Source organism: Petaurus breviceps, unplaced genomic scaffold (assembly GCF_028583685.1).
Source record: "Petaurus breviceps papuanus isolate PSGF00001 unplaced genomic scaffold, PetGlider_PUasm1.0 181, whole genome shotgun sequence".
Lineage (NCBI taxonomy): Eukaryota > Metazoa > Chordata > Mammalia > Diprotodontia > Petauridae > Petaurus > Petaurus breviceps.
This window is the reverse complement of record NW_027185784.1, coordinates 24,406,012-24,419,171: the sequence shown is the minus strand read 5'-3', so window position 1 is coordinate 24,419,171 and position 13,160 is coordinate 24,406,012. Positions and strand designations below refer to the sequence as shown.

The following is a 13,160-nucleotide window of genomic DNA, read 5'->3' as shown; positions in this document are numbered from 1 at the left end:
CCTTCCTTCCTTCCTTCCTTCCTTCCTTCCTTCCTTCCTTCCTTCCTCATTTCCTTTTCCCATTCCTTCTTATCTTCCTTCTTTCCTTCCATCTCTCCAATGACACCAATGTAGGAGAAGGTAGCATGATACAGCAGAAGGGACACTGGCCTGGGAGTCAGCAGACCTGAGTTTTAGTCTCTACTCTGCTAGTAACTAACTATGGCTTTGAACAAGCCACTTAAATTTTTTGGGCCTCAATTTCTGCACCTATAAAATGAGAGTGTTCGAGTAGAGTATGTTTTCAGTCCCCTTAAGCTCTAAAATGCTATGGTAAGGATTCTTGCTAAATCTCAAGGCTTATTGTCCTTGGATTCTCTGGTACATTTGATGCTATCAGCCACATCCTTTGTTACTGAAATTCTCTCCTTGCTTTGGCTTCCACGATGTTACCTTATCCTGGTTCTCCTCTTACTTCTCTAGTTGCTTCTTCTGTTTTCTGGCCCTGCTCCCCTTTTTCCTCTTACCTCTTAACCGTGGATATTCCCAGAGACTAGTTCTTACCTCTTTGTTCTCTTTTTCTTTCCACTCCCCTCCATGGAAAAAAAGTGCTGTCAGAAATAAAAAGTGTGTACCCAAAGGAGGCCAATGACACAAAGTTCCAAAACACTCATGGCAACACTTTTTGAAGTAGTGAAAGATAAGTGCTCCTCAGTTGTGGAATGGCTGAACAAATTGTGATATGTGAATGTAATGGAAAATTACTGTCCCATAGCAGAAGCATAAAATTCACAAAACTCCCAGGTGCTCCCAGATCAGATTAAAATGTAATTGGGAAATGTCTAGTAAAACAAATATAAATAGAATACAACATAGACAATGGTTATTGTTGTTTTTCTAGTCAGTATGCACTCCCATTTCTATATAAGTTTGATAACACTGTCTTTAGGAATAATAGATATGTGGACATGAATATACATGAGAAGATCCCTATGAATTGTTGAAGAAGGAAAGGACAGGAAGATTAAGTACATAACACAAACAAATAAATAACAAGAATATAAATGACAACAACTGAATAAAACTCCAGTCAAATGCAATGATCAGGTAGACCATGCCAATATAATAAAAATGACAGTGCTACCAAATGCCATGATTAATATTGGTTCCAGATGTTTGATGTTGGAAAGTACTACCTTCTACTTTGGAGAAAGATAGTGGACCTTGAGTAGGAGATATTGCACACTCTGTTAATTGGGGTTACTATATCAGTTGGTTTTGCTTAACCGTTACTTTTGTTGTTATATGGCAGGGATGAGTGGGTGGATTATTTGAAAGGGTATGTAATATAAAAAAAACAGAAATGTATTAGTGAAATGTTAAAATATATACATGGGCAACTAGGTGGTATAGTGGACAGAACATTGGGCTTGGATTTAGAAAGACATTCATGAGTTCAAATCTAGCCTCAGATACTTTCTGTGTGACCCTGGACAAGTTACTTAACTCTGCCTCAGTTTCCTCATCTGCAAAATGAGCTGGAGAAGGAAATGGCAAACCACTCCAGTATATCTGCCAAGACAACCCCAAATGGGGTCATAAAGAATTGGACTTGACAGGAATGATTCAAGAACAACTACATACACACACACACACACACACACACACACACAAATATTATTTGTGCCCATGGCTCTATCACTTTTTATTGATGACTCCCAAATCTAGAATTATGGTCATGCCAATTCTTCCAAATCCTACTCCCATTTTTCTAGCCATCTAGATAAAATTTCTACTTTCATGTCAAGACAATGACTCCAAACCGTAGTGTTCCCAATTGAACTGGTCTGTCCACAATCATCTTCCCTGGAATATAGTGAATAGACTTGAATTCAGGAAAACCTCAGTTAAAACCCCTTCTTATGAACTTATTAAAGTTGAACTATTTACATTCCTATGTGGAAAGATGTTATTTGTACCACATGAGACTTTTCTCAGTATGAGGATAGTTGAAGGGATTATATATGTCTGTGTGTGTGTATATATATATATATATATCCACATATGTATGTATGTATAGGTGGGTGTATGTATATATGTATATATGTGTGTGTATGTGTGTGTACATGTATACATAGAGGACACAGGGTGAGTTGAAAATGAAGGTATGATATCAAAAAATAAAATTAAGAGGTAAGAGAGGAATATATTGGGAGGAGAGGGGGAAAAATAGAATAAGGTGGATTATTGCAAATAAAGGAGGCAGGAGAAAGCTATTACAATGGAGGGGAAGAGCAGGAAGGTGAAAGGGAAAGAGTCAACCTTACTCACATTGGATTTGGCTTAAGGAGGGAATAACATACACACTCAATTGGGTATCTTACCCTACAGAAAAGTAGGGGGGAAGGAGATAAGAGGGGCAATAATAGAAGGGAGGGCAAATTGGGGGACAGGATAGTTAGAAGCAAATACTTTTGAAAAGGGACAGAGCCAAAGGAGAAAATAGAATAAATGGGGGGCAGGATAGGATGAAAAGAAATATAATTGGTCTTTCGCAATATGGTTACTATAGAAATATTTTGCATTACTACACATGTATAACCCATATTGAATTGCTTGTCTTGTTAGTAGGGGTAGGTGAGGAGGGGAGAAGGGAGAGAAACTATAACTCAGTTTTAAAAACAATTGTTAAAAAAATATTTTTTACATGAAACTGGGAAATAAGATATACAGGCAATGGGATATAGAAATCCATCTTGCCCTGCAAGAAAGTTAGTGGGGGGATATAAGACAGGGCAGATTGGGGGAAGGGGTATTCAGTATGCTTGCCATCTTGGGGTGGGGGGTAGGGGAGAGATGGGAAGAAAATCTGTAACTCAAAATCTTTGGAAAATGAATGTTGAAAACTAAAAATAAATTAAAAAAACCCCTCCTTATACAGTTACTAGCTGTTTAACTCTAGTCAGGTCACTTATCTGATAATAACAGTTTCCTAGGGGTTCTTGTGAGGATCAGATGAAAACCTTAAAGCACTAAAAAAAAATTTTAGCTATTATTATTTTTCCCCTTAAAAATCCCTGTCTATGTTAAGGGCACCACTAGTCACCTAATCTCAAAAACTTTATTCTTCTCCTTTAAATTATCTTACAAATCAAGTCATCAAAGATTATTGTTGAGTTGTGTCTGACTCTTCATGACCCCATCTGGCATTTCCTTGGCAAAGACACCAGAATGATTTACCTTTTCCTTCTCCATCTCATTTTACAAATGAGGAACTGAGGCACACAGGGTTGTCACTCTGAGGCTCAGTGTTACACAGCTAGTATCTCGAGGCCAGATTTGAACTCATGAAGATGAGTCTTCTTGATTCTATTTACTACACCACCTAGCTGCCCACTCAAAGACTTTTACCTCTCTGTTTTTTAAATGTCTCTTGCAACCAAGAGTGAGTTAAAAACAGTTGCTATGGTTCTGGCTCTCAGAACTGATTATTAAAATTTTCAATATGAATATTACTAGGAGGTACATTTACATCTAGGAGCCTTTCAGGTTCCCTTGATTGGCTCTCCCAAACTCTGGAATTGCCTTCTCTTTTGAGAACTTTGAAATCACAATAGCTTTGGGAGGTTCCTAGCAGAGGTGTGGTGGAGACAGCTCCAACCCGAGAGCAAATTGCTGAATTTTCAATGTGAGTTATACTCAAAATATCAGAATACCTCAGAATTTAGCCAATGCTACAAATCAGGGCTTGCTTTATTGTTTTGTTGATGGTCTAAAGTTAGGAAAGTGGTGGAGAAAATGTTAATAATGCCTATTAAACTAAACTATGTAGTATATACTTTTTCCCCCTTAGGGAAGCTTATTATTATTAACCTCTGGTTGTACCTATTCCATTTTCTAGTCCAGGTGTTCATATATCATACCTGGATTACTATGACAGCTGCCTAAACCATTTCCCTGATTTTCAGCTCTCCCCATTCTAGTCCAACCTGCATATGGTTGCCAGATTAGTCTTTCTTAAAGGTCATGTCACTCATATTGTATATCAAAAGCCTTCAATGACCTCTTATTTCTTATTGAGGTACATCTAAGCCCCCTGCTCCCCAACCTGGCTTTCAACTTCTTCCACAATCTGATCTCACCCTCACTTATCCAGTCTTATTATCTTCTCCAACACATACCTTTTGCACCCAGGAAAACAGAATCATTATTCCCATCTGGTCCTTTATGGTTCCCCTCTCTTAAAATGGCCCTGCCTTCAACCATCTCCTTTTCCCAATCCTAACTTCTACCTTTCAGGGTCCAATCCAAGTCTAAGAAGCCTTCCAGACCAGACTAATGTTCCCCTTCTCTCAACTTCTCTAGTGTTTATAGGCTATACCATATAATTTAGAACTTGATTATATACTTAAATGGTTTCCTTCCAGTGAGTGATCTATGCAGATTACAGTTCTTCTAAATAGCCTGGGACTTAGAATCAGGTGACCTAGGTTTCACTCTTGCCTCAAATTTGACCCATGGAAAGTCATTTAACTTCTTAGAATTTCAACTCCTTCACCTACAAAAGTGGAATAACAATACTTAAACATTACCCACCTCTCTGGATAGTGGAGTAAGAGTACCCAGGCTTTAAGGCTTACTACCTGAGTCCTAAGTCAAATCACCTAACCTCCCTGGGTCCACATTTCTTCATCTGAAAAATAAGAGTTGGACTAAATGATCTCTAAGGTTATTTACAACTCTAGATATGTTATTATTGGTTATTAATTTTTTTTTCTTTTTGGAGGGGGGAAGGCAGGGCAATTGGGATTAAGTGACTTGCCCAAGGTCACACAGCTAGTAAGTGTTGTATCTGAAGCTGGATTTGAACTCAGGTCCTCCTGACACCAGGGCTGGTGCTCTATTCACTGTGCCACCTAGCCCCCCCTATTAAATACTTTTTAAAAAATGGATTTCAAATGCTTTGCTGGAACCTCAATCTATGGGTATAAACCTTTGGGAACTCATGAGTATTGATTTCCCCAACGTTCAAGAATAGGAATGTGTACCTAGAAAGAGAAAGCTAAAGGTTGACTTAATTAGGGTCTCTCTAATAAAAGCTTTTTGTTGGGAAGAGGGTGGGGATAGATTTGAGCTGCGTTTAGGTTCTTCCAGTCTGTGGACTACTACTGCACAACAGAAATGGGCTTAACTGAAAGCAGGAAAATTGTGGTTCCATATAAGGAAGAACTGCTTGGTGAAACATAAGTTACTCTATGCCAAGTATTAAACAATAGAAGCATTAATTTAAAGCTTGCAGAGGCCTTTGGAAGATATTAGGTGCCACTCCTTCATTTTACAAATGAGAAAACTAAGACCCAGAAGTATTAGGTCACTTGCCAAAAATAATTTATGTAGCAAGTATGAGAACCAGCCTTTGAACTCAGGTCTTTTGACCAAGAATCAGTGCTTTTTTTTTTTTTTTTTAGCAATTGGGGTTAAGTAACTTGCTCAAGGTTACATGGCCAGGTGTTTCTGGGTGGGTGCTAAGTGTCTGAGCCCAGATTCGATCCCGGGTCATCCTGACTCGGGGGCGGTGCTCTTACTGATGTGCTACCTGGCCGCCCCAAGAATCAGTGCTTTTGTCACTATACTCTTGTACAGTGACAAAAAACCCCAATCCTCTATTTCTTGAAAATTTTCCTTTTGTGTCTGGCATCTAATACAAATCACTCTGAAGCTCAGTGTTTGGAAAGTTAGTGATTTTCCCTTGGCTTTAGAGGTGGAGAAAGTTATTCTTGTAATGTTACTTGCCAAATCCAATAGCCTTTTCTCAATCCTCTATCCTTCCTGACCTCTCTGCAGCTTTTGATGACATTGATCACCCTTTCCCCTCTCTAGTTTTTTTGACCTTGCTATCTTGACTTATTCTGTTTCCTTTGATGATTCTTCATCCAGGTCAGTTATGCCAATGGTGGCTCTGTGCTAGGCCCTCTTCTCCTTCTGTATTATTTTACTTGGTGATCTCACCAGTTCCCATGGGTTTAATTATCCTCTCTATACAGATGACTAGCATAATTATATAGGTCACCCTTGTCTCTCCTGAGCATTCACACATCACTAAATACCTACTGAACATTTCAAACTGACCATCCTGTAGGCTTCTCAGACTCAACATTGTTCAAAAGAAAACTCATCATATTTCTCATCTCTTTTCTGAACTTCCCAACATTTTTGTCAACAGCACCACCTTCCTCCCAGTCACCTGGGTTCACCATCTAGGAAGCATCACAGATTCCTTACTATTGCTCAATCTCCATATCCATTCTTGTCAATTGGGTCTCCACAACTTCTCTTTAATAATCATTTCAATTAGTTCTATTTATGCAGCCACAGCCTAATCACCTCCTGCCTGACTGTTTCAGCAGCTTCTTCCTTGGTCTACTTGACTCAAGTTTCTCCTTTTTCTAAACCATCTTCCATAAAGCTGCCAAATCAGTACTCTGCTGAATAAATTCCAATGACTTTCCTTAGAATAGAATATAAATCCTCCATTTAGTGTTTTACATTCTCTAAAACCTCACTTCAATCTACTTTCCCAGCCTTACTATACTTCCCTTACATAACAGTTTAGATAAACTGACCTTGTCTCTCCTTTGTGGACTGCTATCTCCTGTCTCTACATCTGTGCCCTTGATGTCCCCATCCTTCTTTCTGCACTTCAGCTTCCCATTGAGACTTTGCTTAAGTATCACATTGCACATGAAGCCTTTTCTGATCCTCCCATAGTTGCTAGCACCTCCCCCTTCCCACCCCCAAATCCTCCCACACACCCCTATATTTATATATGCACCTATTGTTTCCCCCTATAAACTCTAAGTTTCTTGAGGGAAGGGACTGTTTCATTCTTTTGTATCTCTAGTGCCTGGTACAGAAGAGCAAACTAATAAATGTCTGGCAATCAATTGGATAATTGATTGATTGACTGATGCTTCCTGTCAGAGTTTTCACCTAGTTGAGCCTCTAAAGAAGGGGAGAATTCTAAGTGGTGTAGATGAGGAGGGAGCACAGAATATGAATGAGGGACAGATTGAGCAAAAGCACAAAGCTGGAGATGGAATGGCAATTTGGGGCAACAGGCTGTAGGACAATTTGGATGGAATATAGTGAGTGAAGGGAAGTGAAAAGAAATGTCTGGAAGTAGTTGGGAGCCTAAGAGAGAGAATTCATATAGAGCTTTCAGGTTTGTGAAGTTCTTTATATATGTTATCTTACTTGATCCTCAAAACAACTTGGTTAAGTAGGTGTTACTATGATCCTCATTTTCCAGATGAGGAAACTGAGGCTTAAAGAGGTTAGGTGACTTACCCAGGGTCACACAGGTAAGTACTTAATGATGGATTCAAATTTAGGTTTTCCTGATTCCAAATCTAACATTTTGGACATGCTATGCTGAGGAATTTGTGGTTTCACTTAAAAGCAGAATGGAGTGCTGTGAATTGGTTCAGTCATTCAATAAAGCATCCAAAAAGTTAGTAAAATTTTGTATACCCTTGACTCAGCAATGCAATTATTAGGTCCATCTATCTTTAAGAGATCAAAGAAATAGCCAAAGGACTGAAAACACAAAAATATTATTGACAGCTCTTTTTTTGTTATAGCATATAAGACAGAACCCATCAAACAGGGGAGTGATTGAAGAAATTATGGTATGTGAATATCCTGGAATATTACAGCTTCATAAGAAATTATGAAAGGAATGGTTTGAGAGAAATCTGGGGAGAGTTGTATGAATCAAACTAAGTGGAGTGAGCAGAACCAGGAGAACAATTTCTACAAAAACAACTTTGAAAGACTTAAAAACTCTTTTGAATGAAATGACCAAACAAAATTCCAATGGATCAGTGCTAAGCATGTTACTCACTTCCTGACAGAGAGGTGATAGACTCTATTTTTATATGTGGCCAATGGGAAAATTTGTTTTGTTTAACTAGGCATATTTCTTTAAAATGTTTTACCCCCCAACTGGGATTGGGGAAGGGAGGAAGAGAGTAGGGATAGAGAAGCTAAAAAACAAAAAGGGAGAAAAGTAAAAGAAAGAAAAGAGAGTCACTGAAGCATTTAACAACAAAAAAAATTCACAGAGGCCAGTAAGAATCACTTACAAGCAGGAGAGTTTTGAAAGTTACATGTTAAGTTTATTACATCCAAAAAGAAAAATAAGCTGTATGTAATATAGTTTTGCAGCTTCCTATATAATCTTCTTTCCTATTCTACTACATATATAGAAGTTTCCATTTTATTTAGTTGAGAATTTTAAAAATTAAAATTAAAAGCATTAGAGGACCACTGAAGACTCTTGAGCAGGGGAGTAACACAGTCTTACTTTTATTTGAGGACTATTAATTTGGCAGCTGTGTAGAGGATAGGTTAGAGATGGGAGAGAATGGAAACAGGGAGACTAATTAGGAGCCTATTACAGCAGCCCAGGCAATTTTTAAGGAAAGCCTGAACTGAGTAGTAAATATATGATTAGAGAGAAAGTGACAGCTCTGAGAGATGCTGAGGTAAAATTCAAAGACTTAACAATTAATTCTATTTGAGGCATGGGGGGAGGCAGAGTGAAGAGCTGAAGTGAGGTCTGACATTGAAAACCTGGGTGACTGGGGGGAATGATGGTCCTTTCAACACAACTGGCAAGTATGGAGAATTAATGAGAAGCTACCCAGTGCCTTTTGTATGTCTGGGGATAAAAGCCAAGGCATTTTAGAACTCCAATATCCTCTTGTTGGGAACAGGGACAATATCAAACTCAGTGGGTCTCTCCTTTTATTTTACAGTCTCTTACCTTCACTTTTTTCCCGTCTATATCAAGAGAGCGAACAGTGAAGTCCACACCAATAGTGTTCTGCTGTGTGTCTGTATAGAGTCCAGATTTAAAGTGTTGCACCACACATGTCTTTCCCACATTCGAGTCTCCAATGAGGATGATCTTGAACAAATAGTCAAAAGTCTCATCTGGTGCCCTGATGAAACTGGAAAACTGCATGGTTCTTAGGGCTCAGATGATAAGGGAGATAAAAAGAAGAAACAGAAATTTTAGGATACATTTGGGTATTGAAGCATTCTCTGGGAGAAGAGATGCTGTCATGCCTGTAATAGATGTGATATACCTTCTGGGATGCCCCTAAGACAAAGATATTCTCATTCTCCCTTCCTGGTCTAACTTAGAATCACTTCATAGTCTGTCCCCTCTGTAGTTAACACCACTGACTGAAACTCAAGTCATAGTAAAAAATCAGCATAAACAAATTTCCACATACTAATGTAAATCAATTACCATGAAGACATGAAAAAATGAAGACATCAAAAGAACCTAGAAACCATTCTAGCCAGCAAACACTTGACTGACAAGCAGGGATATCTAGCAGCCAACGGCAACACCAGTCTAGAGAATAAAATAGTTTGTAAAATTTCACAGAAGAGGATGATGGGAGGCTATGATCAGCTGTACCTCTTAAAATAATGAAAAGTAGGAAAACCAATTTTATAGGAAGCTGAGTGATACCCAGAAAGACAAAGATCATCCCCAGGGCATTTAAGGATAAAACCGGGAGGACAATGAACAGATTAAAAAAGAAAAAAAGCCTTGTAAAGATTTCTATCATCAACTTTTATCCATCAATGACAGTGAGGTTACAATATTTGGAGTCTATCATCGCAGTTCCCATTGTGCTATAGGAGGAAGTAGAAAGCCTGAAAGAAAACAAAGATGGGAAAAGCAGCTGGACCAGACCAAGTATACACAGAAATCTGTGTGGGAAGGGATACAATAATGAGCTCATTGAGGGATAAATTTTCAAAGTATTTGAAAGAGGGAAGGTCACTAAAAGTTTGTTTAAAAAAACAAAACTATTGTTCCTTATGATTGCTGCTCCCCAAAGAAACAGAGAAAATGTTAGTCTTCACTGACTCTTAGTCATTTCTCATGTTTAAAAAAAAACTCTTAAAAAGAATGATCTATAAATATATTGAAGCTTGATGAAGGTATAAGAAAGAGAACAGGCAAATGTTTACACATATACGATAGTAAATTACTTTTTTTTTTTGGAGGGAGGAAGGTAGGGCAATTGGGATTAAGTGACTTGCCCAAGGTCACACAGCTAGTTTTTTTCTTGTGTTAAGTGTCTGAGGCCGAATTTGAACTCAGGTCCTCCTGACTCCAGGGTCAGCTCTCTATTAACTGCCACCTAGTCGCTCCAGTAGATTACATTTTAACAGTGACAAAACTGATTGAAAGGAATTGAGAATACATGATCCCTCTGGGGTTATTATCTGCTTACTATAAAAAAGCAGGTGATTCCATAGTGATTCTACACCTAACCAAATAGTTGGTTGATTTAGTAAATGCAGATTATTTCTTGGGAGCCGGAATCCATGTCCAATCTTTCAGTAACTCATTATTAGTCTTGATTTCTTCCAATCTCAAAGAAGTGAACAGGCTTTAGAGTTGGATGACTCAGGATGGGCATGAAAAAGTTTAAGGTAGAAGTCAGAGGAAGAAGAGAGAATGATGGTGATGTTTATTTAAGGGCTACTGAGGCAGCAATTTGTTAACCTGACAAGGAACAATTGAGGGGTCTGTTGTCTTCCTGAGGCATGGATTTGATACTTATCAAAACTGATGACTATCCATGATTTCTATTGATTCTTGGGGATACACATGACAATGAAATTTAATAATGACAAATGGGAAGCCTTACACCTAGGTTTAAAAAGTTAACTTCATGGGGCAGCCAGGTGGCTCAGCGAGTAAGAGCACGGGCTCCAGTGTTGGGATAACCTGGAGATCGAATCCCGGGCTCAGGCACTCAGCACCACACCCAGAAATAACTGGCCGTGTAACCTTGAGCAAGTTACTTAACCCCGATTGCTTAAAAAAAAAAAAGTTAACTTCACAAATCCAAGATGGGGGGAAATATGAATAGATAGTACGTAGTTCCCTAGAACAGTAAATTTAATGAGTCAGTAGTGACAAGGTATCTAAGAAAATTAGGGCAACTTTCAACTTCAACAGCATTTATTATATACCAACTGTGTGCCAGTTGCCTAGGTCACAAATACAAAAAACAAACAGTCCCTAATGGGCGTTATATAGGAATTTGAAATCCAAGTTGAATTCCCTGAATTCCTAACTGTTGAAAGTCTAACTCAAATTCTGCCTTTTCTTTCAAGCTTTCCCTAATTCCCTTGCTTGCTAATAAAGTCTCCCCGCCCCCTCCCCCCACTGCATATAAAACTTTGTTTTGAAATCCTGTAATGGATATAGCATGAAATATTGTGTAGTATGAAAGAACCAAGAAGACCTGTGTTCAAGTACTACTTCTGATCATAATCAGCGTGACCCAGAGCAAATCACTTAATGCTCTAGTACACTTAACTTGTAAACCACAGAGCTGACTGCTTGACGTAGGGAACTTCCTTATCTGAGGGTCCCCCAAACCAGAGAAATCCTAGTTTCTAATCTCCTGTTAGTTTTCTTTGTTCGAGACTTAACTTTCTCTTACATCGAGTTCCTGGAGAAAAAAGACCGTATCTTATCTAAAATTCTTATCACCCCAGCATCAAGTACTTGATAAATATTTGTGCTTTTAAATGAGAGAGCACTTCACACCTCTTTTTCATAGGTCTGTAATCAATCGACTACTCTCTTTTACCTACAGCTAAACCATCCAACTTTCCGTTTTTTCCCATTTAAAAGCCAAAGAAAGCCCTATCACTTCCGTCTTCTAGCCACTGGAACACGAGCTGAAGCCTCATTTGGCTTATCCCACCCCTTCTCAGGTCGCTTTTAGAGTTTCGAACAAACCTTTCTCACCTTCCTCCACCAAGAAAAAAAAGCAACTCCCCCTCCAAAAAAAAACCCAAATCCATCAACTCTTACCTAGAAAGCAATGTAATTGCCTATTCTACCGCTCCTCCTCCTCCTCCATTCTATCTTCTGCCTCCTTCACTTTCTGGGTCACCTATTGCTTACCTGTTTTTTCTCACCTGTGCTAGCAGGTAATGGTTTTTCTTTAGTTTTCTTTCCTTGCTCTTAGCCCCCTTTTCACCTCCTGTCTCACTGCTCGGTGGGAACTGTAGTTCTGTCTTCCAGGTGGCAGCTACAGAAAGTGAAAGAAAAACTCAATGCCTTCCCTCTAGCCTGGAGCCAAATCCTTCTTAATACTAATGAAGTAGAAGACTATACACTGGCTAGACAATGCTCAGGAATAGCAGCTAACCTACTAAACGTTTCTTGTGCAATGTACAAAAACTGGAGACAGAAAACAAAAGCCAGTTAACTCATCCCAGTACCTACAAAGCTCCCTCTTGTTTCTTTCCCTCTTCCCATCCACTTTTCCCACTTGTCCTTTTTTTAAGGAGAGCGGGGAAAGAATCAACATAGGCAATAGATATTAAGATTTCTATGGGAAGGTTTTAAGTGATCTTAAGGATTTAAGTGATCTATCTTGAAGAATTCATTGGGGAAGAGGAGTGGATGTCAGGAAAAAACAAACCCATACCTGAGCTGAGCTGGCAAGGGGTTTATTTGTCTGGAGGAGAGGCTTGGAAAGGGGAGAATTGAACAATTCTTGCTTCACTTCTAAATAACCACAAGAAGACAAAGGTTAATTATCTAGGGGCCATTGGGAGCTCAGAATTTATCAGTTCATCATGGTGGTTGCTGACTTCAGGGGAAAGTTGATTTTTTTTTTTTAACTCATCTATAATCTCGATTGAATTCTGCTTTAGTCTCCACAAAGACTTGAGGGCTAGGTTCACCTTCGTTGTAGGGGTAATAAGTAGGAATCCATCTTAGTGGGCACACCCACTAAGCAAGCTGACTATAAGAAAGAGAGGTTCTGTGTTATAGTAAATGGAAGTCTGGTTTTGGAGTCAGCAAAACCTGGTTTCAAGGTCTGCCTCTAACACATACTAGTCCCATTACTATGGACGAATCACAACAATTCAGTGTCCCTCTAGGTTCTCGAAGACTGGATTTGCTGATCTATATTGGTGGAGGAAATTTGCACATCAGAGAGAGTTCTCTGAGATGATGAAATCTCAGGAAGGGGAGGGGGGAGGAAGGGAGAGAGGGAGGGAGACAGAGACAGAGAGAGAGAGAGAGAGAGAGAGAGAGAGAGAGAGAGAGAGAGAGA

The 13,160-nt window shown here is 39.0% G+C and overlaps 1 protein-coding gene across 6 annotated transcripts in view; it reads right to left on the bottom strand.

Moving 5' to 3' along the window:
• RAB19 (RAB19, member RAS oncogene family) overlaps positions 1 to 12,278 on the bottom strand; it is a 27,835-nt gene extending 15,557 nt beyond the window's left edge. The window contains exons 1-2 of one of the 6 annotated variants that reach the window (XM_069087358.1): positions 11,903 to 12,278; positions 8,807 to 9,011 (exon numbers count right to left, since the gene is read on the bottom strand). In XM_069087358.1, coding sequence (XP_068943459.1) covers positions 8,807 to 9,007 — 201 coding nt within the window. In that variant the 5' untranslated portion in view covers positions 9,008 to 9,011; positions 11,903 to 12,278. Of the gene's footprint in view, positions 1 to 8,806; positions 9,019 to 11,902 lie in introns of all 6 variants that reach the window. The other 5 variants (XM_069087359.1, XM_069087360.1, XM_069087357.1 and 2 more) reach the window with 5 other exon arrangements.
• Positions 12,279 to 13,160: the final 882 nt, after the last annotated feature.